Raw genomic sequence first — 26,519 nt, forward strand, 5'->3', positions numbered from 1 at the left:
ATTCTAATACAAAAGTAATTATAATATAAGGATAAGTGGCATAAAATAATACAGACAGTATCTTCAGTTGTCAGAAAAGTACTTCAATCTTGGAAGGGAGTACCAGACACACACAAGGTTTAATTTTCACCTTTCTGGCCATGAGTGCCAGTGTGAACTCGACCCATGCATTACATATTTCCTAAGAACACCGATTTTGAAAATACACTGAGATGTGATATCAAATTAAACACTGAAGCTCATAGAAGGGCAAAAGGTTGTTTGATTTGGATTGCTGGCTTTATGCTAGATAGAGTTCAAATCCTGAGGAAGCAGCCACACATGCTCTACACTTCTGAAAACAACTACACAGAGAGGGTTAAAGTCTGGTCTCTATATCCATTAATACTCACAGGAATTGTGCACACTAATTTGAATTATACACCAGAATGAAAAGCCACCATTAGAAAACACACTGACACAGTGTTGAGATAAATATTGCATTTTTCAGCCATACAAAATTCCATCTTACCTTTCTTTAGGCATGGAAACCTGAATAATTTCACCAGCCCAAAGTCATCGCCAGTCACCAGCACGGAGCTGTTGTAATTCCCATCCACAGAGTTGACATCTGTAATGTTTGCGTATTTTGGCCAAATTCCACTCACTTCAGATCCTATCACACAAGTCCACGAGGCCCAGTGAATTCCTTTGATCTCATCTTTGCTCGTTAGATGCTTCCCAGCTGAAAACGTGCAGGTGAATAACCAATTTCATAATTTGCTTTTAAGAAACTGTTTCTTTTCATCATATTTATCTGTATTCTAGTTGTGATTAATTTTTAACCTCAATTAAGAAGAGTCACAATCTTCTTTAAATTACTATAATCTCTCATTTGTGGTGTTTGAGGACATCACACATCTGAGGAGTTCTAATGCAGCTGCATTCGAAATAATTAGAATACTAATGAGAATTAGCATGCTAATTAGAATTAGCATGCTGAAAACATACAAAAGTGGAAAAACTTCATAATTCCAAATCACTTCTACCAAAGAAATGCCTTCAGTAGAAAGTACTGTGAATAGCATGAGTTCCTAGAACACTTTCAAGTACTAGGTTAATAATACAAATTTCTAAATGACGCTCGTGTGCTACTAGGAGTTTTTCGTCCACATTGTCTTATGTCCCTGAAATGTGAGTACTTGGTCAGTCAGCTATTCTGTGGTACTTTTTACTTACAGGGCTGTTTTAGAGTTGATTGAAGGCTGCCAAACTAGCTCAAAAGAACGCAAAATTTTCTTTCTAAAGCTCTCTTCTGCAACAGTTTCCTCTAAATATTTTAAAGCATTCTCAAGTAAAAGTGAGAGTAAGTCAATTAGTTATCAGTGCTGTTTCTACTAACAAGCTTTAACACTGAGAACCTCAGCAATTTGAGCTGACCCAAACAGTTCTCCTATTTTTAGTTACATTTTTAAAAACATTCTGATCACTAACAGGAATCATTTATCATTTGAAGGAAGCACAACAGGGTCAGAGGGGCTTTGGTGGTTACCTGAGAGTGAGTCAACCTGGAAAAGTTGCTATGAAAACTGTATGATTTACACAGCGGAGACAGCTTTTCCTTAAAGCTGAGGCTATTCAGTGAGTACTGATTTGAAAACAAGCAGTGGGTATTTCTCTAAGTTCCAGCCAGAAAACTCCACTTGCAGCTGTAATATTTATATCTTATTTGTGGTGTTTTCTTCAAACCAAAACCAACACCAACATTTAATCGCTCATAACACGAGCCCCTTGTAAACTCACAGGGCATCTTGTAGAAGAGCCTCTCTCCAGCACCATCGTTGGTCTGCAGGAACTTGCTGTCCACAGACCAGTCAATGTGAGTGATGAAACTGGAGGATTTGTTGCATTCCCCGATTTTTTTGTATCGCTGGGCGACGGCATAGATGTCCACAGGCCCGTCGTTGGAGCCCACGGCCAGGTAGGAGCCATCCGGGGAAAACTTCATCTCATGGATCACCTCCTTGCGGTCCTTGATGTGAACCACCTCAGTCATGTCCCTGCAGGAGCCAGAGGTGAGAATGGCAACTGGGAACCCAGGAACTTGAATCCACAGATAAGACGACAAATGCACTGAATAATGTGTACAATAAAAATCAGATTTCACTTTAAAACCCCTTTTTTTTTGTGGATAACTTCCCACTGCTTCCTTCTTTTTTTGTGGATAACTTCCTATTGCTTTCATTGGTTCTAAGCATCTTCTAAAGCAACAAATAGAAACCACACTGTCTGTCCACAATGCTCTTCATTCTCTCCACTTGCTCTAATGAAGTACTGCTAGTATCATCCAACCCAAATTTATTTAGGTACATTTTGTAGGTGTATCTTTTAAATCCTGACACACAGTACTTTTAAAAGCAAAGTCCTGAAAGGAGAAGCATTCCTAACCCAAGACAGAGATTTCTAGGAGGCATCAGACAAATTAGCAGGACAAGATTACAGGGAGACAAAGAAGATTAACTTCTTTAGAAAAATAGTAATCATTGGGAAGACTTTTAAATTAATATGAACAGCTCACTTAAGTTTTGTTAAAGTCATTGAAGCAGAGCATTACAGGGGTTTTCCCAGGCTTTTCCCTCCTATCAGCTAGGAGTTTCAAGTATTTTAAGTATATGCTTGGCAAACATATGGAGTAACGGCCAAGAGGGGGGAAACTCTTCCAGGTATCAATTAAAACATGTTTTGTGTTTTGAAATCACCCTGGGGATCTGCCTATTTCACTCATTGGCAAATTTCACATTTTACCTGCTTTTGTGCGCCCTCCATAACAGCATTCCAGACAGAAAATGCCTAAGAGGCAGCCATGCAAAAAAAAGCTTTCCTCTAACACAAAAAGGAGAATTCAGGTATACCTTGAAAGTACTTAAAAATGTCTTTTGATCACCAATTATTTTGCCTGGTATGTGTATGACAGGAAATAAATCATGCAGTCAAGGAGATCCCTCTCAAAACTATGCTCTCTCTGTTATGCACATTTCTTCTCACTAAATACCTGTATAATTTCAGACTACAGGAAAAGAGCCAAACTTGAAAACCTTAAGTTTTATCAATATTATTACTAAGAGCTAACATTTTGAAATTAAATAAAGCATAGATTTTCTCCTCGTTGCCGAACTACCACCTCTTAGAAGTGATATGGATGCATCTGCAATTATTATTTCTTTTTTCTGATAAAATACCATCTTACCTTACTCTGAGGACAATGAAGGAGCCATCCTTCATCCCAAGTGCCAGCTGGGATCCATCAGGACTGAAGGACACGCTCCGCACAGCCTCTTCCATATTACAGCGAGCGATCAAGGCATGGTCAGCAAGGCTCCACAGCCTGCCCCAAAGGGAAGGGAGAGCAGGAGGGGGCTCTTCCTGACTCCCCAGGATTTGGGTGTCAAGAGGAACCCCAAAGGTCTAACTCAGTAAAATCAATTGCACACACCCCTTGCGTTAATATTGTGTAAAGGACTGAGTCTCTTTTAACCTGAACACATAACGTGGAAGAAGAAAACAGAGTGAAGCTCAATTACACCATCACGTGGTGCCATTTCCAGACTTATCTGATAGAATTTCCCAAAATGAATAAGAAAAAGTGCAGCTTCTGTAGACAGGAAGGGTCAATGCAGCTCTGAGTGAAATTTTCACTGAAAGCAACATTCAGGGAATATGAGCATTCCAACCACAGGGAAGATCTTCTTGTCCTAACTCTGAACGAGCTAGGAGACAAAACTGCATATTGATTCCCTCATTTACAGCAGTGCAGTTAAAAAGAATCAACCAGTAAATTATGTCCTAAGATGAAGGCAAATAATGGCCCTATATTTTTCTGAAGGAATGGAGGGAGCTTCCCAGATCACTATAGGCTGGTTAGTCAGATCTCAGTAGCCTGCAAAACCCAGAAATTTAAAGAACAGTTAAAAGAATGGGGAAAATGCATAAAACACCTCTCTCAGCGTAGAGAAATTAAGCCAACAATACCCAGCTATTTTTATTTTGAGGACAGTCATAAATGCAATATATTGGTAAAATCTTTGGTAGAATATGAGAATTACGAATCAGCAGGTGAGATTATGTGCCAAACTGGACAAAAGAACAATTTGTGCAGGAACTGTAACGTGACACTGGACCAAGTTGTAGAGCAAAGCTGGACAGGAAGGAACGCTCAGGCCGGATGGGAGATACTACTGAGAGTTGTAGCACAAACTTTGGAACAGTAACAATTCCCGTTTCCACTGAAGACACGGGCACAAAGAGTGTGGGTGCTACTGAGCTCTGCTCTGCACAGGAAGCTTGGAGGCACTGGGAGCACAGGAGTGCTCCAAAGGAGAAAAAGTTACGTTGTTGGCACTAGAACAAACAGTATAAACACAACTTGGATGGAGCTTGAAAAGAAGGTGGAAAACAAACAGATGTAAAACTGGTTTCAAAGACAAACCAGAAGCAGGATCAAGAATCTTGCAGCCTCACAAGGCAGAAGCTATGAGCTCAATACAAAAAGGAATGAACCAGGAAGGCTTTGGAAAGATTTTGGAGGAAACACTAGGATACAATTGTTGCTCCAAAATATTACTTCCACAAAAATCAGTTTGTCCCATACTCTAGAAGCACAATTGCAATACGTGACAGTCTGTTTAGTAAATGTAATAAATAATTCCCTGTGCCCTCAGAGAATGATAATTTCTCCTGGTTCCTGTGGTAAGAGACAGGGAGCAGGCAGTTTTCCTAGCTGAGACGCTTTGCTTTGGAAATGTAAAATGTAAGAAACCTATATTTGGGTAGAGCCTTCTCTCAGCTGGGCTAGGGAAAAATACAGTAACTCCTCTTCTCATTTAGACATCGCAGACACAAGAATATCATCTGACTCACTAAATACTTTTATTTCTAAGCCAATTTAGATTTATATTATATACTCACTCTTTGCAAAATAGTGTGATAATCAAATACTAAGAAAAATTACCCAGTGAAGGGCAATACAGAAACATCCCTGTTGATGCAATTTTAGTGTTACAGAAAAATTGTAGGAAAATCCTTTTGCGTACTTTTTTATCTTAAAGGAAGTATTTATACATTTCACTGGAATTCCTCACATGAAGCCATAATCTATTAAAAAATCCACTAGGATTCAAATCCCCCACTCTTCTAGTGCCCAAACAGCTCAAAGATATGTGATGTAGGGCAGTAAAATCCCTGCACACTTGAGAGATGGCATGTCCAAAGGCATCAGGGATATCATAACTGCTCCAACAGTGATAAGAATGATAAGAGCAGAACTCATCAAGGCTTGATGAGCACACAGATCCTGCCGTGCTTCCTGGAGGGGCACGAACTGCGTCAGGCTCTGAGTCAGCAGCACCCTCCCCAGCTCCAGGAGCTGAATTACTCTGCTCACCAAGAGATAAACCCAAGACAAGAAATCCCATCTTAGTGGGGCTTATTGGCTTCAGGGCAGTGCAATGCTAATCCCAGCTTTGCAGCCCTTCCTCCAGAGCTAACCTGCATCCTGACAGGACACTTGTGCCTGTCTGTGACACTGGACAGGCAAACCCCAGCAGAAGAGACCATTCATGCACTGCATAAACTGAAAGAAATAATCCTCCTGCAGGAAGCAGGGAGAAAACAGGACTGTAGAGAACAACTGGCAGTTCTGTTGGTTTCACACGCAGATTTTAATTGGGGTTAGAAACAGATGAGGGATAGTATGGATAGGAAACCAGTACAAGTGAAAAGATTGAAAGGGAAGAAAAAAGAAATTCCAGCTGAGCAGCAAGCCTCAAGGCAGAGGTGAATCATAATGTGCAATCTGAAGGAGCATTGATCAGAAGATGGGTGTACGGTAGGAGATGGATTTTTCCCATTGAAATAGGGCCAAAGGGTAAAATCCACATCTATGTTTCCAAAATAGGTTGTCTAGTAGTCCCTAAAAACTGTAAATCTCTTTGGTAACTGCCTGGGGTTGATTTATAAATATGCAATCAAATCATCTGTAGAAGACAAAAAGCAGTGAAATGGGTTTGGAAAAAAACTGATGGAGGAGTTAGAAATCAGGATAGCAGAGTGAGGAGAAACCACCGAGCAGGCCATCAGGGGACAACCAACCCGGGCCTGTGCTGTGCTGCAAGGGTGGAACCACCACTGAAGGTAGGACATGGGAGACTGCCAAAACAAAGCCAGGTCTCCCCAAAACGTCTCCAGTAGCTTTGGCACTCAGGAAAATCTCCATCTCTTTAATCACAGGTAAATAATAAGTTCCACTGGGCAGAGTTCATGCTTAGGTGAGAACACACAGCAGCTCTGTGGTTGTGGACTCACGGAGAGTGTGAGCTGGACCTCCAAACTCTACAGTCAAGTCTCACTAAGCACAATAAAATGCCTTTTTTCCCCCAGAGGCTTATAAATTTGCCAAATTTTCATGGGGACAAGAAAAAGGAACACCCTTCACTTTGTGACAATGTCCACAAATATGTAGACAAAATTTAAAATCTCTGCTACAAAGCCTCAAGGCACAAGTGCTACAACTAAACATAGAATCACAGAATATCCTGAGTTGGAAGGGATCCACACGGATCAAGTCCAGCTCCTGGCCCTGCACAGACACCCCAACAATCCCACCCTGGGCATCCCTGGGAGCGTTGTCCAGGCTCTCTGTGCTGGAGCTTTGGCAGCCTTGGGGCTGTGACCATTCCCTGGGAAGCCTGTTCAGTGCCTGACCACCCTCTGGGGAAAGAGCCTTTCCCTGATACCCATCCCAAACCTCCCCTGACTCAGCTGCAGCCGTTCCCTTGGGTCTTGTCACCGGTCACAGAGAGAAGTGATCAGTGTCTGCTCCTCTGCTGCTCCTTGTGACACAGGTGCATTTCATCAATCTCATTTTCTGGCATTTTAACTGAATTGGTTTTAGGTCAGATTTCCTAAACACTCAAGGCTGAAGCAGACACCTTCTGAGTAGAACACTGGATGAAGGTATTTAGGCTTGTTGCTTGTTTTACCAAAAGAGAAGTACAAGGTGGCCACTCTCTATTTAGGTCACTTTTACACAACAGGAATAAATCAGTACTTCAAGCAGAACACATAAATCCAGCACATTTTGAATATAAATTCTGATTACTTTTACCCAATGTGTGGCACCCAAATATGAAAACTGAAGAGAAAAAGCAAAGCTGCTAAGAAAAACACGGGGGAAAAATGTTGTCTTAATAGAGTCTTAACGTAAGGCCAGCAAGTCAATCCATTACAAATTAATGGGCACGTGAAGTAATAAAATCACCAAACCAGATGCAGCCTTACCGCACGGATCGATCGTCGCTGCCCGTGACTGCCAAAGGCTTCTTGGGATGCACGGCCAGGGCCCAGAGCTCCCCCTCACAGTGGCCCTGCATGATCAGCATGGGCTTGTCCCTCTCCCTCACAAGCACCTCGAAGATCTCGCTGTCCTGTGTCCCCGCCAGCAGTCTGTCGGCTTTCCAGCACACGCTGCGGATGGACAGGCCTGGGGGGCACACCGGGAGCTGCCCTTAGTGCCAGCCGTGCCAGGGGATGGCACAGCCAGCACTGCTGAGAATTCCAGAGGTCATTCCCAGCTGGCATGTTTGGCACCGGGGTCACACAGAACATCCCAGCTGATTCGAAGCTCAAAGCAGTTCTGTCAGATTTTGCCCATTTGACACACAAAGAGAAAGCCCAGTCCTGAGAAAACATGCTTCCTGCACACCTTGGGAATTTAAAAACCAGCTCCATTTCACAGGATTTAAAGATCTAAATTTTACACCAGCCAAGGGGTTGCTGTGACTGAAGCTGGTTCATTCCATTTTTCAGTACTTTACTTTCTTGCACATTCAAATAAAATTTTAATGGTGAATTTAAATGGTTTGTGCCCACGTTATCACCCTTACCCACTTCAATCAAAATGGATTATTGAAAGAAAAAATAAAAAAAGAAAAGGCATCCCTCCTCCCAAAAGCCAAACCAACAGAATTTTGCTTTGCATAACTTTTAGAGAGCTTGATCTTATTCCACAAATCTGAGCCTAGCTTTGGAGCTGGAGTTTTACTGATCATGAGCTTAAAAACACCCTCTCAGCAGTCTGAGGAATTTGGTAGCACTCTGGTCAGCTGCTTGCAGGGTTCATATTTTCTCTTCCAGTTCATGCAAAAAAGTTTGGATATCGGGTCTAGATGCTGTGAGACGTGAATGAATAAAAAAATCCATTTGTCATGTAGTCAAGGTCATCCACACCATCATTTTCTTTTTTTTTTGGAATCAAATACATAATGCAATGAACTACTGGTCACACAAATAAAATATTCTCATCTCCTGAGAAGGTTAAATTAATCTTCATTTATTTTCTTGTCCAGTTCCAGCAGCTTTTAATTTTTATAATGCCATTTTATGACTTAGCTAAATTCATACTGAAGTTCTGACTGCCATCTTCTTCTTGATAGACACCTATGACCACACAAGGAATGGAATTCCAATTGGAATTCAGCGGAAGATGGGCACTGTTACATTTTGGATTACAAAGCACATCTTTGGACGTGGGAAAGGCAATGTTCTCTGTGAACATACTGCACATGAAGAAAGATTTCTCAGGGTTTCTTTGACAGCCAATGACTTTGCATGCTTTGGAAAAAGAACTGGAAAGGAGGGACAGAAGGTCCCAGGTAAGCATTAAGGCTCCACCACTGCTCGAGGCTACAGATGTGCTTATATTAATCAGTGCCAATGACAACTGAAAACGAAACCGCACTTCCAGAGGTTGGGATTAGCCTCCAAGGCAGTTTTCACTTGCCCAGATCTTTGCTTTTTGGTTATTTGTTGCTACTGTTTTCTAGAAATTCATGTTAATGAATTCATTATGATTCAAGCTGCAAAACCTACGTAACGCCAGGAGTGCAGAGCACAGGGACTGCTGCTTGGGTGTCTTGGACAACTTTTTGAGGGCTAAATTCCATGAGGGAACACTACACCCTTGATAACGCATGCATTGTGATCTGTGAGATTGTAAGTGCTTCAAATTATAAAATAAAGTGATGACTGAGCTCACAGGAAGCAGGATTAGATTCAACAAATGTAATTATCACCAATTTAATAACATTCTCTCTAACAAATCTGCCAAGTGCTACCATTCCAAATGCATGAGTGGAGCGTTCAGATGGTCAGCACCTCGGAGTATCGGGTTCCAGAAATCTCAATTAGTTAAATGAATTGCAAGTAATTAATTAATTAAGGTCTGGCTAACTTCATTCTCCCATCTTAAAGTGTTTAATTAGTTCTCACTTATCTTCTTGCATTTGCATGGTGGGGAGCAGTGACTGGATCCCTGTGTTTATACCATGAATCAAGGAACACTCCACAGGTTACAGAATTGTCAGAGAGGGAAGGGAACACAGATCCAAAAATAAGTGCAGTCATTAAGTAAAAAAATCAGCAGTATGCAGAGACATTTATACTTCACATTAAATGCTGTCACAATCCATTATCCAGATGTGTGAAAAACCATTAAAGGAACAGCTCATTACCTTTGTATCCTTGTTCAGTCTCCCTGAGATCAATTTTAGTAATTGGTTTGAACTCGGTGTCCCACAACCGAATGCAGCCATCTCTCCCTCCAGTGGCAAAGCCTTCCTCACAAGCATACATACTAAAAATTCCAGCCTGTCAACCAACAGCATCCCAAGTTTTAAAGGTCTTCACAACAAATTTAAACACACAAAGCAAACGTTTTCAAACAGACTCTTGTTAAAGGCCAGAAACTGCTGGGCACAAAAGTGTTGCCCATCCAGAAAGCAAACCAGCAAACACAGCTTTTATTTCAAGTGCTCCACTTGAGTGGTTTATGTAGAAACCTTTGTGCAAATAGCAGTGATACAGCCTATCTGCAGAACTTCAAATTCGGGTTTGTTAATATTATGACAAGGACAATTGAATAACTAATGGAGCACTTAAAATAAAGAGTTACCCGGGATAAACAAAACCAAGCAAACAAGCAATACAAATATTCTTACAGGAGCAGAGGTGACTGAGACATTCTTTCATGAATTCAGCTCAGACATCGTTTGGAATCTGACAGGAACTGAAAGAGTGTCAATTCATTCTCTTTGTTGAAAACAAGGTTTTATTACAGTTTGAGTTTCTCCTTTGTTTTGAAAATGCCTCATGATTAGTGACTGTGCTGAACCACCTTGGAATAGCTCAAGGAATGCCTGCTGAGTCAGTATTTTATCAGGAAAACCTTGGTTAAGAGATAGGTTGAACTGCATGGAGACAAATACAATGGAGAGAAGACCTCCATTTTCAAAGTGGCCTTGTGCAATGTCTTAATAGATTAATATTTCTAAATATTAATTACATAGAGATTAGAAATTGGGCAAGAGATTGCATATCAGCCATGGCAAACTCCATAATTTATCACATTGTATACAGAGTGATTGTATTTAATCATTCTAATGAATCTAAATAAATTTCTGCTAATATACTGCAGGGCGTTATTGCTTGCCGAAGGCATTCCTGTGTTATTGCAGCTGCAGTTTCACAGTAGTTCCTCAGGTAAGATGTCTCACTGACTCCAGTCTCTTTGCTTCCATAAATTAGGGGCTACTTCTACAAATAACCAGAACTCTGCTGAACACTTAGATCCCTTTGAATCCTAATGAACTGTCACCATAACCAGTCTGGGGAGGTCAGAAAAAACACGTTATTTTTGCAGTGCTCTTCCTAGAACAAAACTATAGTGACAAGTGTTAGAAGTCATATCACTCTCCTTAAGAAAATTGTCTTGCTTCCTTTTTTTCCAAAAACCCCACACCGGGATGCCATTACGCACAGTCATATTCCAAATAGGAGCAGTTCTCAAATACATCTGAAATAAGACAAGGAAGTCCTACTGTGTCTTTATTGTAGCAACAACAGAGGCAAATTAATTACATTGGAGTGGTTAGAAATCTAACACAACCCTGTACATCCCCCTTTCACTCTGTAATTATGAGAGCTCCAGACTGGGGGTGGTGGTTTGTGGGTGTGTGTTATGAAAGCAATTGGAGTAAACTGTCTCTGGAGTATGGCTGGAATGCAAACTCACAGATTCAACAGGTTTGCTCCACACTGAAGCTCTTCTGAAGAGTCAGACTCCAGTGTTGGGAATTTTAGTAATTCTATAATAATAGTAAAATTCTATTTAAGCCCAGATAATCTGCTTCCCAATTATTTTTAAGTAAACCGATAATAACCGAAGCTACTCAATCTGTGAAACTTTAGATTTAGAGACTTCATCTGACATTTGGTTTATTTGGTTAGATGGAGGCTATAAATATCAACAGTTCTGGCACTATCAGCTCAGCATCTGTTGGCAACACGTACAACATTGCATCTAAGTTCTTAATTGCTGAACAGCCTCAGACATCCTTCTGACCCGAAATGGAAGGAAATCTTTGTAGCTAAGCCTTCAGGAAGTTTTTCAATTCAATGAACAGTTCCTTATCAAACAGACATGAAAGCACCACTTACACTGTGTGCTCCTTGAATTGTGCGGACCAAGTTGAGCCCTTTCCAAACATAGATGTCTCCATTTAAAGCCCCGGAGTAGGTGATGTCTTCTTTAGCGCAGGCTAAACACAGGATTGTTTGGAGATCTCCTGTTTTACCAAATATTCCTCTCTTTGCTGTCAGGGCATTTCCACACAATGTCCAAAACTGTGAAATGTAAATGGCAGGTCAGGAGAAGTTTCTGCAGAATTTCTGGTTTTTCACATTAATGTGCGGATCTCAGACACACATCCTGACAGAGCAGTGCCTGGGCAGGCACTGAAGTGATTCCTTTGGTGCTATCAGAACACCCACCACTCCAAAGCCTGCCCATTTACCAAGGAAATATCCAGGCAAACGTAGTACATCTAAACCCAAACCAAATGATCAAACTGCTTAAGAGGGTGAGGTTCAATGCTGCCTCACTATAGCCACACTGCCCCTTCTCATTCTCTCACTGTCCTTCATCAGGTTTTGCTGGGAAATGCTGTCCAGACAAGTGCATGTTTTTAAACCCAAGAAAATCCCATTTTTCTTTTCTGCAAAACACAGCTACAGCACTGAAGTGATAAAATGCTTTATCTTACACCACCTGCGTGCTGGAGCAGACATTTCTGCCCTTCCCCAGTGCACTGAAAGAGTTCTGTCCCTCAAATATAGTCACAGTTACAGAGAAACCATCTGTTCCACAGGGACTGCAAACGCTCGTACATGAGACAGCTCCCTGACTCCCAGAGTAACAGGTTCCCAAGGGTGGAATGGGGACTTGCTCAGCTGCCACACAGAAGTCATCAACATTCTGCAAAGAGGAATCTAAGACTGACTGGGGAGGAGGAAAAAAGTGAAGAAAACAGCTTGTCTCAGAAGGTTGTCTTTGGAGGAGAGCTAGAAATATCAGATGTTTGTTTCTGAATAAGAGAGCTTTTTTTGATTTAAATAAACAAGCAGAGAGGACAGTTTGTGTACTCAGTTGTCCCTCAAGGACCAGACCTTCTGGGGAAGGCAGAATAAAGAGACTATCAATGAGAGATAGCAAGAGAATTGCTGAAATCTCCAGTCCTGTCAGCACCAGGACATTCTAGACACGTGCAGATACAGAACAGCAAATCCCTGGGGTGCAGCACAGCACAGTCTGTCAGTGGAGCCATCCCTGCTCTTCCATCCAATGGACACTGGACAGACACAGGCAGAGACTGGACAGGAATAATGATGTGTCTGACATGGATTTATCACATCCATCTATTCCCATTTCTATTCATTTGCCTACAGCCAGATTTTCAGGTATTTTTCTAAAATTCTTTATTCCAGAAAATCCTTGGATCAAGGTTTTTTATTTCAGCTCCTTCTCAATTGTTAATTCAATTAAATTTTCCCTTTGCCTCTTAACATCAGCCAATTTAGAAGGCAGAGGGAATACTGCCCCCAGGGCTCTCATTCTGTGAGTAAAACCTAAACTCTCCTCCCTTCTGGTCAGCTGACGAAGGGTGGGAGAGCAGGCAGCAGTGTTAGAAGGGTGGAGGGAGGATCCTGAGCTCAGTGTGAGATTCCTTTGCTCCTGGGCTTTACCTCAGCTTCTAATGCCTGCTCAGCCAAATGAGCCAGCAGAACTGGATTGCTAAAGGCATAAACAGCACAATTCCTAAGCATTAGTCCCAATTCTCACAGTGATACTATTCCCTCAGAGCTGTTATTATCACATTCCCGCCACTTTGTACTGAACAGCGAGTTCAGGCCTCTGCTGGAGCACCACTGGAGGGAAACAAGGAGTCACTTCCCCTCCATGCTGCATTTTTCCTATTTGTTGGCATTCCTTTATTTCTGTGTATCTACAGTGCCTGGTATTCTCTGTGTTCAGGGTGATTATGGCCATTTTAAACAGAAGACAGGTGCCAAAGACAGGTTTTGGAAAACAGCTTGTGGAACACAACAGATGGTATCAGTGCTGCCAAAACCACCCACAGTTGAAAGCAGTGGTGGTTTAAGGGCACGAGCTTCTCAGGAACCAGAACTAGAGATATTAACTGGTTTCCTAAACTTCTAGTTAAAGCTCTTCCCACCCCAGTCATGTGAAATAATTGCCATCTGTTAGAAATGTTTTTGAGGAGACTGGAGAAAAATAGAAACCTGAAGGGGATATTGGCAAACAAGGATTTGTTTCTAAGCTTTCCATAGGCATGAGAATGTTTTACCCTAAACATCTGATATATATTAGGTTTACATTTAAAACACTTCCATAAAGGGTGACTTAGAGGGAACAAATAGTTTTCTCTCTGCAGGCCCTGCACATTTCTCAGTGGTGTTCCATGAGAAGCCCAAGAGCAGGTCATTCTGTTCATACTTTGTATCTTTATTCCTCCTACAGCTGCTCAGGGACCCTTTGTGATGCTGGAAGAGGGAAACCCCTAAAGGCTGAGACCATTAGGGTGGAATGGAGAGGGCAGAAGACCCAAAATTGTAAGTATATAATGAATGAAAATTACACCAAAGGATCTTCCCGACTTTCTTGTTCAGGGAATCTGCAGCTCAGGCACTGCTGAATGTCTCAACTGGCTTCAAACAAAACATTTTGCAAAATGTTCACAGCGTAAAGAAAGAAAAATATAAACAGTCCTATATTTCAAGTCCTCATCAGGTAAGAACCCAGATTTTTTTGTGCAAGTACTTTTTCCAAGTAAATAATGAAAGCTCTTTACCTTTATGTGTTTTACTCCACAGCTGACAATCCTGTTTGGCTGATATTGATCCCAGGAAATATCAAATATCTGTTAAGAAATACATTAAGCTGATATTTTAACCTATACAGTAACGGCATCTAGGTTCAGCTTGCTTTTACCAGTGCTTAGCCATAATTTCTGTTGAAACGTATTACTACAAGTGAAAGAGCACTCTTCAGGTAAATTTGGAACTCTTTGTAATCAAAAGTCAAGGCAAATATGGAGGGTTCCTCACAGAGTTCTGTCAACACACTTCATCCCTGACTCCACACTGCCAATCCATTCCAGCCCCAAGATGTTAATGAATAAACAATACTTACATAGGCATTCTTTTCACTCCCTCTTCTGTGCAAAAGCTCCTTTCTCTGGGTGGGAAAGTCAACTGGGACTAAGATTTTAGTACTTCTTGCCTGTCCTGGAGAATTCTGCTAATTCAGAACCTGATCTTGTACCTACTGAGGCCAGCAGCAAAACTTCCACACATGCAAAACTGGAAAGTGAATCAGTTCCGGAAGAGAAAATCTGAACAAGGACTAAGATGCTTTTTGTATTGGGAACATGGCAATGTACTTTAATGTATGCATCCATGTGCTTTTAAATATGTCAGGCAGGTATTTTGCTTATGCTAAACCCAGTACAACATTCCCTAATCCTGAATAACATTCTAAATTCAAACCTGGTCAGTTCACATCTTTATTTAAGTTATGATCCTTTACCTGAAGCTAACAGATATAAAAGAAATATTTATCCCAATTAAGTTTCTTCTACAGGCAACTGTCTTAAGGAAAAGTGAAAGGGATATAAGTAAATTTTCCCTCAGAATAAATTGTCTTTTTGACATACTCAGAGACAAGATGATCTTTGGCCATTGAGCTCCCATTTCACATCTCATATGAAGACCTACAGATCACCCTACTCAGTGTGTAGGTACAACATATTTCCTCTCTAGGCTTACTAACAGTGCCTTGTGCTGGGTCTGGCACAATGAGAAGGAATAAATATCTTGTCCAGTATTTTACAAGCCAGGTAGAATGACCAAAATTACCTTTGCATTAACCTAACACAATCAAAAAATTACTTTTAAAACACCCATGCAGCTCCCAGACAAAATCCAGGAATGCTTCCATACAATTACCCTGTCAGAATGGCCTGTAGCTGTCGCCAGGAGCTTTCCCCTCTTCCAGTCCCAAATACACACTGTGTTTTTGGCATCCAGTCCCACAGAAGCCAAACGCTGAGGAAAAACAACAACAATCCAGTTAACAGGAAATCAACCCCAAATCACTTTGCTGTAGATCCCAGGATTATGTGCACAAATGGATTTTCCCACACATGACCTGGGTTTGAACCACATTCCAAAGGCAAAGACATTCACACTCAACATTTACTCACTGGAGAGAGCACTGAAATGTCTCATCTCTAAAAGGTCAGGTTATTGATTTCAGGCTACCAATGTTCCAAGCGAAATTCTTACCCTGAAATATCTGAGGTTCAGGTGCACACCTCTCTAGCATTTTGATTTATTAATCTGATAATAAAAGTGAAAGGGAAATAAAAGCTTTCACTATTTCCAACTACTGCTTTGTTCATTATGCTCATTTTGTTGAGCTTTAGAACCAGAACTGGATGTACTTTTAATAACTGCCTTTTATATAGCTTGGTGTATCAAATCACCAGTTAAAATAACTAATTCATTAATAATCAAGCTAAATTCAAGTTTTCTTGGTCATCAATTAAAAGAACCTAACTTTAACACTTTTCAATCTCAATAATGCAAGAAATAAAAAGAACAGAATAAAATGGAGGGGGAAATCTGGAAGGGAAAAAGCAGAGTGCATCCATCTCTGACATACCCAGAAGATCAGCAATTACTATGGAAGTTGTAGGTCTTTTCCCTTCCAGTGACTGTCCTCATTTTGTCCAACTTAACGTGAATTCCATAAAAAATGGGCTCAAACTTTCAGTAAGCAAATTGTTTAAAATCTGGAGCTGTCTGTGATAACAGAAAAGGACTGAGCCACCAAAGAAAACAAGTGTCATTACCAGAAACTCCTCTGACATGCTGTATTAGAAAAAACATTTAATGCAATAAAGCCCTTAACAACCATATAACAGAGAGAGAAAATAACTGTTCAGAGCGGAACAGAAGGCTCCAGTTTTCATCCTGTAGCAATAATTCAGAGAGCAGGTACTCAAGGCCTTTTCATCCCATTCCTAAGTGTAAATCCACAGTGCACATTTTCCCTTTTGGGAGAGCCCCTCGACAGCCTCCGCATCAAGTGCAGTAGGTTCACACACCCTCTGCTGTCTTAACAGTTACAGTTTCCTGATTTAGAGGAATGAAAAGATGTTTTGGGACTTGGGTTTAATGGGAGCTGACAACAGGCATTATCCCAATGCAATACCTGCCTAGTGAATAATGCAGAACTTAACCACCGTCCCACCAGAAAACGCACTAAGCAATGTGGAGCTAATGAAAACAACAAAACAAAAACCATCCAAAAGACCCTACTCAAGACCCCTCACCACCAGAAAAAACTATTTACAGACTTATACCACAAATTCCTCTGAGTCCAGTCTCCTTCCACTGGAATCAAAATACAGAGAGAGGAAATGAGCTGCTCCTAGAGGAACAGAATGTTTTCATGAGGCAGTCTGGATATGTTCTCAAATATTGTTGGGAGGAACAAGGTTCCCTTGGAGGGTTCACCCTATGGGGGGAGGGTAGAACTCTGTCAATGGGCTCTGACTCATAACAGAGTTGTGAGGGGAGAGTTAAAGAAGTTTGTACAGTGGAACAAAGAAATAAAATGATAGTTTTTGCAGGATTTAATAATATTTCCCCTTAAGAAACATAACCCTGTTATAGCTAGAACTCACAATGTGGATGGAGTTCTGTGCTTTAACATTACTCAAAATGTCCATAGAACTTAGGGTGCTGGAGCTGGTCAGTGTCACACCACTCCCAGCTGCAGGGCCACTGAGAAACTCCACTGGCCCAATGGCACTGAGGACACAGAAGAATCACACATCGGAGCCCTGCATCCATCAGCAGGCCAACAGTGGGAAATAGGAAATCAGACCTTCGGTACTGGGAATGGGACCTATTTTATATGTGGAGACAATGCCTATAAGTGGCTTCCTAAAGGTTCCTATTTCCAAGCACTATTAATGTCTCCCCCCAGGGTACTTTGGCAACAACCACGAAGAGGAATTAGGGCCAAGAGAACATTTTCCATCCAGGGAGTGCAGGACAATCTCCAATTATACTCCTTTGATTTTGGAAAGCAATTTAATTCAATGCTACAGTTGTTGCAACACTTTGTGCTGGAACATGAAGTATTGAGACTTGTCTGAAAGAGACAGTCTCAAGAGAAGGGGGGACTTGACAGACAACATGGAGGATAGAAATGCTCCATTCCCTTGAAACTGCAAAATAGAGTGTAACAACTAACTAGCCAACTAGATAGAAGCATATAAAAGACCCACAGGATACTAAAGGTAGCTGGAACCAGTGGATAAACAGATAATGAGGAACCTGAGCGGGTTTTGTGGCAGTTGTGAAACAAGAAAATCCAATGCACGCCCTAAGAGAAGTTCAAGGCAAGGTCATTACAATATTGGGGGCTCTCAGTGAGTACAAGCACCAGAGACCCCTTTAGACAAAGCTCTAGGATCACAAACGGAGCTCCAGTAAGGGGCAGAGGCATGGAAATTAGTTCTGGGGAAAATTGTGTTTATGTATTAGCTGGGAAATACATTGTAATATGTCTGATCAGGATGGAATAAATGACCTGTTGTAAAGTTTCATGACACAGAGTCGTGATTAGTGAAAAAAATCACTCCTCCAACTGTGTCCAGGGCTGGAATACGGAATGGCTGCTTTTTAAAACTTCAAATTGTGTTAGAAAGTTTATTCCCTTGCCGACTTTGGTATCAGCAGTGAAAACACTATGGGAAACTAAGAAGTATTTTGTATTTTCTTTTAACACAGGCCTGCTGAGGAAGGTCTCCTGCCGGCAGAAAAGTGATAAATGCTGAATTTCCTTTTTGGTAGAAACACACTTTTAGTTCTCCTTCTGGAAGAGAATTTGAATTCTATTCAGAGAATTCACAGAACTACCAGAAGAAAATATCTGCCAAGTAGTTCAGGCACAAAATTAAACAATTATTTAAGAATCTATATGGATTTGGAAGATCTGGCTAAAGAAGCCTAATGTTGCATTTCTAAATTTTTCATGAGGTGTGTATGAACTATGGCAGTGCCCTTCCCACTCCAGTAAAAAATATTTTTAAAAGCACATAAAAAGGGTTAATCTGAAATAAGTCAGAGCAGAAATTGAACTGTGTGGTACTGATAAAATACTTCAGTATGAGGCACCTGCTTTGTAGGTAATTCTGTGAAGGGGAGATGTTAGTACTTTTAAGGACAAACTTTAGTTAACTCATGATTGAAGACATTTTAATTGCAGGCAAAATGACAACTCCTCATTAAACATTTGAACAAAGTGCAGTTTCCCTCCTGCTAAATGGCAGCTCCTGCTCAGACAGAAAAAGCCCAGACTAAACAATGTATTTTTAAACAGCAACATTTCTGCAAGAAATTCAGCTCCCATCAGGACTGCATTAAACACAGGTAAAACAAAATAGGAAGTTCACTCTGACCCTACTTGTCGCCAAAAGCTGTACTGAAGGTATATAAAACAAAGGTAGCATTCAAGCTCTCCCATGTGTATTGATCATCTCCATTTATTAGAAACAATAACAAAGCCTGTGCACACCGATCTGTGTTCTCCACCCCGTGGAACACGATGCCAGGGAAGCACTGCAGGAACGACTGTGCTGTCTCCGTGCAGGGTCAGCTCAAGTCTGGCCAGGAGGAATATTTCCCAACTAATTCATCCAAAAGGAACAGATATCCCAGAGTTTCTAGTTCAATAAGAGTCAATTAACTTGGCTCAGAGAGAGGTAGGATGGCCCTGTGTTTGAGACCTGCACATGGCGCAGCAGTCGCACAGGAACGCACAAGGAGCCAATCTGAATCCATGGAGATCCCCTCTGGGAATGCAGCAGAGTCACCCGGGCTTTGCTTCTGCGTACTTTTATTTAGGAAATGGACAGCTGGCAGAGTTAGCAGTGAAAAGAATACAGCTCTTATTGCATCTACACCATACCTGACTGTTGCATTTATTTGTGTTTTGAGGCTGAAATGCAAATCTTCCCTGGCTTTTAACAGCCTTTGCATATAAAAGAAGGAAAGCTTTGCACTGGGAGGTGCAAGCAGTGTCTGCACAACCTGTTTTGCCCCGTCACAGACACCAGCTCCCTTGGGAATGCTGCATAACAAACCAGAACTGCCAGCAGCTCTGAGTTCCAAATACTCACAGGCTTCCTACCATGCCCTTTAATTCTGGCTCAGTGCAGCAGCTTCTCCTGCAAAGCCAGGAAGAGCAGCAAAAGCCAAGATGCATTATCCATATTCATGTTCTCCAGCACTGGTTGTTCTCCAGATAGAAAAGTGTTCAATGCAGTTTTTTATTTCCAGAATAAACTGCAACTTCCCAAGCACTTCCAGAAAGGGAATTGTCACTGTTCTGCAAGGTCAACCCGGGAGTGAGTTTGGGTTTTAATTACAGCAAGCACCCAGCAGGATCTTCAGGAAGGCCTCCACCTCAAACACCCTCTGGGCTCCTGAGTCTTCATTCCCATGAGGTGCTTAAATAGCTTTAAGTTTAACCACCAGTCTCACGAAGTTAAAAATGAGGGGAAAAATGAAAAGCATTTATTTCTGAATGAACAGTATCTTAAAAAAAATATTACACCATTAGAAATTTTGTTCTGTTGATCTGAGGGTTTTCTTGTCTGAGGTTTTTGGTATCAGCTAATCTAAGCATTCCTAAAAATACTTTAGCAACTATTACATCAAGAAACTCACCAGGACAAAATTGTCATCAATAATGACAAAATTGCACAGCCAGATATTTATTTATAAAGCTCTGTGAAGTATTTCTCAGGTATATGTGACTTTTAGGTCTGTTTGCCTCCTACTTCACTCAAAACTGAAAGCTTTTAATACTGCCAGGGAGAAAAAAATCCTTGTGTTTAGCTGGGAACAGCCCACCATTTAGTTACACTTTAAATTTTGTCTCAAGGTATCATCTAGACTAATCCCATTGTACAATGCAACACTGTGTGTCCTAATGCCATTATTCAATTAAATTGCCTGTGCACCCCAGCCAAGGAGACTCTCCCAGCAGTGAAATTAGTGCAGCTCTTCTGCCAGAAAAGCTGCAGGGTTGTGAGGGCTTTGCCAGGAACTGATTTCTTGGGACAGCAGGTAACAAGTACATGGTGAAGCCACTGCAGTTAAGCCACAGAGGGGCATTTCTGCTCTGGATACCTGTCCAACACCTGATGCCTCCACTCCACTCAGAGGCCAAGCTGTGATTTCATCCCAAAAGCACCCCCTGTGCACGAGCTGCATTTGCAGTCCTCCTACTGCAATTACAATTACAATACAAACCTAGGCCTTGAACTGCAATCACAATTAAATCGGAACAGCAGTTCCAGCACTGCAGCTACTGAAACACAAAACACGGAACGTGCATCTTTCTGAGAACCAGAAATCCAGCTCAGTTCAGAACCCAGAGAAGGAGCTGTACTGACCTGGCCGTCCGAGTCGAAGGCCAGGCAGGCGACTCCGTGCGTGTGCGCATCCTTCAGGACAGACACGGTCTGCACACGGTAGGAATCCCAGATGCAAATGTAGGGGTCCTTCCCAACCTGCCCTGTGGCTACCAGCGTTTTATCCGGGTGAACTGCAAGGCTGCAAACAACACACTTCAAGTTATAACACACCTTGGGAATGATCACAGCAGCTGTCTTCAAAACGCAGTCTCTTCCAGTATTTACTTAGAATGTTTTGCAGAGAGTGACATGGTGAGTGCAGAGTACAATTTATCATGTAATAATATTTTAACTAGAAAAAGGAAAAGCATAACCAGAGAATTTTTAAATACTTTTGATTGATAAGCTGATTGAACACACAGACTTAGATATTAGTCTTTCACAGGTTTATAATGGATGATTTTCTACTATTTATTCCTCTTTTGCACATCAGCTCAAATATTCTGAAATATGGACCAGAGGCCCAATAATGAATATTGTTCACTATGAGAAATACACACAAGAAATCCTTTCATCTTTATATGTTTAAACATAGCAATCTCAGAGTGACACAGAAATAAATTGTTTCACCAGCATCAAACCATATTTCTGTTCACAACCCTTCAAATATGAAAATAATAATAAACCCCACTCTGCAAAGTCATATGAATACAAAGGCAGATTTACACAGTTGCCCAGGAAACAAATTTGAACAATGGCTGAGCATGGGAGCTACACACGGAATAAGGAAAAACATCCTATTAATAAACTGGCACTCAACAGGTGGCTGAGGGGAGCTGAGTACTTCTGCTATCCCAGGAGCAGATAAAACTAATTATTAAGAAAAATTAATCAAAAAGCTTAAGAAAGTTTTGTAAACATATGCATTTAAAGGAAAAAGAACAATATTAGCACAATTTAACTGTTCTATCTCCCCTGCCCATTCCTCCTTTCCTCCCCAGGCTTGGGTTGTACATTATATAGAGTACTAGTTTACCTCAGTTCTAAACCTATACAGGCAATAAAAGGTGACACCACAAACTTAAGGTGTGATAGCTGTAATTAAGTTAGGATACTTTTCTTCAAGAACCAGAAGGAAAAGATTAATTGGGCTGATCTCTTCTCACTGCTAGAGGAGAACTTAATCACACGTGCCACCATTTAGCTCAGAGCAGTTCTCACACACCAGAGCCTTCTCTTGGGTTCAGAGCAGGAACATATTTCCTAAACATCAGCACATCTGTACTGAATGTCTCTGGTATTTGTTTTATCCTTTCTGATGCATGAAGTCAGCCAGTGGGGGAACTAAAATTAGGGAATAATATCAATTTTTGGCACCTAAATTAGCAATCTGATTTCCCACCCCTGCTGAGGACATCATCTCCCGCCACCAGCCTTTCCGATGCACACCCCCTGCCCACGTTCAGTCTGGCTCTTAGATAATCAAGAGCTTATTTTTGGCAGATAGAACAGTGGGTTAGAGGAAGGAAATGAAGCCAAATTTCAAGAACAACTCTTGGTGACTGTTTGATACCTGTATATGACTTACACGTTTGATGTGTGTTCAACTATAAAAATTTTAAGTGTACCTATACAATATCTCTGTTGCAGAGATCCCATGCTGTCTTCAGGGTGTAAGATTTCCATGCCCTTCTCTGCCTCCTTAAATGGGTGTCAGCTTCACTGCCTGTGTTTTGAACTGTTAAGGTGCATTTATTCAACTTTTCTAAGCCAACATCCCACAACTAGATCATTTGTAATGAAACCGCATCACTATTTGCACCACTGGAAAACACTGAAATACTGCTATATTTCTATGAAAATATGATTAAAAGAGACAAGGCATTCAAATAACAGCAATTTATGGTATAGAAAACAAATTATTGCAGGGTTAATTCCTATTCCTTCTACAGGGAGGACGAGATCTAAGGGGGGGGGGGGAATGTGAGCAGAAGAAATTTCCCAAGAAAATGTCTCTGTTTTCCAGGTTTGAGGGAAAAGGACACAAACTCCTTCGTGCTAAGGAGCTGGGATGGAAACAAGGGATCAAAGCAGCAGCAGTTGCTGCTGGTGCTGCCCACTGTTCCTGGCAGACACTTCCCCACACAAGAACTTCTTTCTGTGGGAACAGCAACAGGAGCAGGTGCACACAGAGGGAAAGAGGCAGAGATCAACTCTTTGGGAGTGCCCATTCCTTTCCTTCCAGGGAAGGCAAAGAAAGCAATGGGATTCCTGGCTGAATGTGCCTGTGTAAATTCCAAAAGCACTCTGATGTGTCTGCAAAAAAGCTCTTTAAGTGCATCCACAGGCACTTCTTTTACGCAAATGATCCATTCAGGATGAGCCAAGAAAGCTCAGGTAATATTTTAACATTATACCTCATTAATAAAAACATCTGCTAGGAAGATGATCTTTCAGGGAACATTTCCTTTTCCTTCCCTTCCAAGATCAACAAGCCTGAATCTAAGCATCCAAGGCTGGAACCGTGTTAATTTAGGATAATTAAAGATGCCGCACTCGTGTTCCAGCAGGGTCTGATGAAATGCTCTATAAAAGTCATTAGTGGATCCATCTGGTCTGGGGGCCTTGCCAGATGGGAAACTTACACCACCTCCGCAATTTCTGTTGCAATAATATCCCGCTCCAAGATTTTTTTTTTTTTTAATAATACATTAGAATTCCAGTGGACTAAAAGTATTTGCTTCTTGTCTACACTGTATTTCTGTCTATATTGGCTTTCTCTAACAGGTTCCATACACTTGTAAGCAGAGTACAAATCTGAAGTTCCAAGGTAGAATTAAGTAGAAAAGTTCAGAGGTGGCTCAAGCCTCAAAAGCAGTTACAGAGAAGGTGGAGATGCTCTTTTCACATGGATGCACAGGGAGAGGACAAAGGAAAGAGACACCAGCTGTTTTGAGGGAAACATTGTCTGGGTACAAGGAAAACATTCTTCACTAGAAAAACTAAAGATCAGGATAGTTGCCTAGAAAAGTGGTAGAATTCCTCTCACTGGAAGTGGTTCAGGACTTAATTGGCTTGACAGGACCCCAAACAACCAAATCTAAGGCCGTGCTCTCAAGAGAAAGTTGGATTGGATGATGTCTGAAGGCCCCTTCCAAACTAGACTTTTCTATGGCTCCAAATACTGAAATACATCAAGAAAGCCTAAAGTAATCAAAGTAAAAATGCATTTTGGCTCACAGCAGTTAACTTGCATTAGATAATTGCTCCCTGATGCTGCAAAAAGTAAGCACTTCTGTTATCTTTAATACAGGCATAGGGAATTGATAGAGACCTTGAAATGGGTGTATCAGATGAGAGATAGAGGTTTAAATCTCACTACTCTGGGTCTTTTAAATCTATCACTGCACTATCTTATTTATCAGAGAGGCAAAACACTTTTTCACTGCAGCAGCCAAAAACTGAACATTTGCTTTTGTAGTTTTGGTGCATAATTTTTTAAGTTATGTTTTCTATTTCAAATGTCATATTAATTTGAATCTTTTAATAACCATCCTATCAATGATTCTTTGTTCATACAAACCAAAGCTGGTTTCCAGAGCATCCCACCTGACAAAAAAGAAAGTGCTTTTTGAAAAGGAAACAAACACCTGCAGTTCTGAACAAAATCACTAGACTGGTTGAAATCACCTGCTCTTGACAATATAATTCATCCTCCATGCTGGGATGTTTTGCACTTTAAAGCAGCACGTAAATTTGATGTTAATCTAAACTAACTCGAGATAGTTAGACACTGATCAATTAATCTCTATTTCAAATCCATCCAGTTTTAAATTTGGAATAACCTTTCCTGTTTAGACAAACCTTCACAGAATTCTGCAGTTTTCTGTAACAGCGCTAGATCATGTTAATGGAGACTTTGGGAGAGGCAGATAGTGTCTGTACTCTATCAATTCTCCTCAGGAAGTCTCTTTTCACAATGAAAGAATTGATGGTTCTTGTTAAAGACCACCTACAAACCCCACAGTTTAGCAGAACAGAGAACACAGCAAGTCTTTCCTCAGAATTTAGGTGAAACTTGTGAAGTACTCAGGGCACTGACTCTGCTACGCTTGAACAAAGGACATATTAGAAAACAACAATTTTTCTGAGGCTTTTTTCTCTGCAGCAAAAATATCTCTGAAGAAACATCATTTCCAAGAAGCTCCAAGCCTGTCCCAAAATAGCCACTATGTGCCAGCAGGTATTTTCTCCTTTGTTGCCTCCTCTTGCTCCTGGCAGGACACTTCCAGGCTCCTGGCAGGCCAGCCGCACATAGGAAAACCAGGGATTTTACTGCTTACGTAGTGCTAAGGGACAGAGCTGTCCTCACATGGCAGCGAAGAACACAAACACTCACTCAGCAATTCCCCATTTCACAGAGCAAAATGAGTTTCTTTCCTCAGTTGTGGGGTCAAAAGGGAACTCGCTGTACAGACAGAGCTATTTCAGCAGCAAAATAAAGCAAGATGCAGCCTGATCCCTGTTTCTGAATACAACACAAAACATCACCAAGCCCCATTGAAAGGAATAATGGAACAAAGACCAGCAGTTAAATGGAAGCAAATGCAGGGGCCTTCAGGAGCAAGGGAACACCAGAAAAGGAAGAGGAGCCAGAAAAAAGGGAAGAGTAACAAGGTAACAACAAAACAACCCGCACAAACCCCACGAGATCTGTAAAAATTGAGAGAGCATTGAGACGAAAACTGCAGCAATCTGACAGGCTAATGCTACATCTTATCTCCCCCCCAAATAACTTCTGCAACACCAACACCACAACCATCTTTTGAGGAAAATCCAGCTCTTAACAACATAGGAGATTGTTGCACGTGCACAATCACAGCTCCCAACCTTTGGCTCCTCCAGCACAAGCCCAAGACCCGCAGAGCAGCACAGAGCTGGCAGGCAGATCACATGCCACGATAACCAATTTTAACCGGCATGTACCATTGGGCAGGTGATGGAGGCTTTGGGAGGGCACTGCAAGCATGTGGAACAAGTGGGAGAACAGAGAGAACAGATCTGTCAGCCCTGAGACACAGAGACTCTCTGTGTGCACATATAATACAGTTAATGCACACACTCATACAAGTGAATTTACACATCTGAACATAAAGGTCTAATGATACTTTTAAATATACTAAATGTTGCCACATGCTTCTTGCAAGCAACTCGAGTACAGAGCATATTTATCCTGACAAAATAAAAACAAATGCTGATGGAAATACTGCAATGGCAATGTTTTAATTTACTGGCTTGATTTCTACATGGCAATATCTTGTTTATATATAACAGAGAACAGGATATGTGTACAGAGTGATAGGCTTTTATTAAGATCACTTAGGCATGTTTTAGTTCCAAGCTCTTACTAGCTGTTCCACTGCTGGTTTTCCCCTCCATGCTCCCTGTGTAGGAAGAAGAGCCACACAGCCACAGGTTCTAGCATTTACTCATCACTCTGCACCAGCTTCCTATTTCCAAGAAGCCAGGCTGACTCTGCACTGCAATTCCGGAATTCAGTGACCTGTCCCAGACAGATCCCATCTGCTCCTCCAAGGAAGCAAACACCCCCAGATCCAAATGAAGTCAGAG

The 26,519-nt window shown here is 41.3% G+C and overlaps 1 protein-coding gene across 10 annotated transcripts in view; it reads right to left on the bottom strand.

Annotated features, from left to right (window-relative positions):
* EML6 (EMAP like 6) overlaps positions 1-26,519 on the bottom strand; it is a 90,950-nt gene that overhangs the window by 43,064 nt on the left and 21,367 nt on the right. For all 10 annotated transcript variants that reach the window (XM_032103829.1, XM_032103831.1, XM_032103834.1 and 7 more), the window contains exons 3-11: positions 20,928-21,087; positions 15,397-15,495; positions 14,241-14,309; positions 11,530-11,715; positions 9,546-9,681; positions 7,315-7,516; positions 3,227-3,364; positions 1,783-2,039; positions 512-724 (exon numbers count right to left, since the gene is read on the bottom strand). In XM_032103829.1, the coding sequence (XP_031959720.1) occupies positions 512-724; positions 1,783-2,039; positions 3,227-3,364; positions 7,315-7,516; positions 9,546-9,681; positions 11,530-11,715; positions 14,241-14,309; positions 15,397-15,495; positions 20,928-21,087 (1,460 nt within the window). The remainder of the gene's footprint in view (positions 1-511; positions 725-1,782; positions 2,040-3,226; positions 3,365-7,314; positions 7,517-9,545; positions 9,682-11,529; positions 11,716-14,240; positions 14,310-15,396; positions 15,496-20,927; positions 21,088-26,519) is intronic.

The sequence above is a fragment of the Corvus moneduloides genome, chromosome 3 (genome assembly GCF_009650955.1).
Source record: "Corvus moneduloides isolate bCorMon1 chromosome 3, bCorMon1.pri, whole genome shotgun sequence".
In the NCBI taxonomy this organism is placed as follows: domain Eukaryota; kingdom Metazoa; phylum Chordata; class Aves; order Passeriformes; family Corvidae; genus Corvus; species Corvus moneduloides.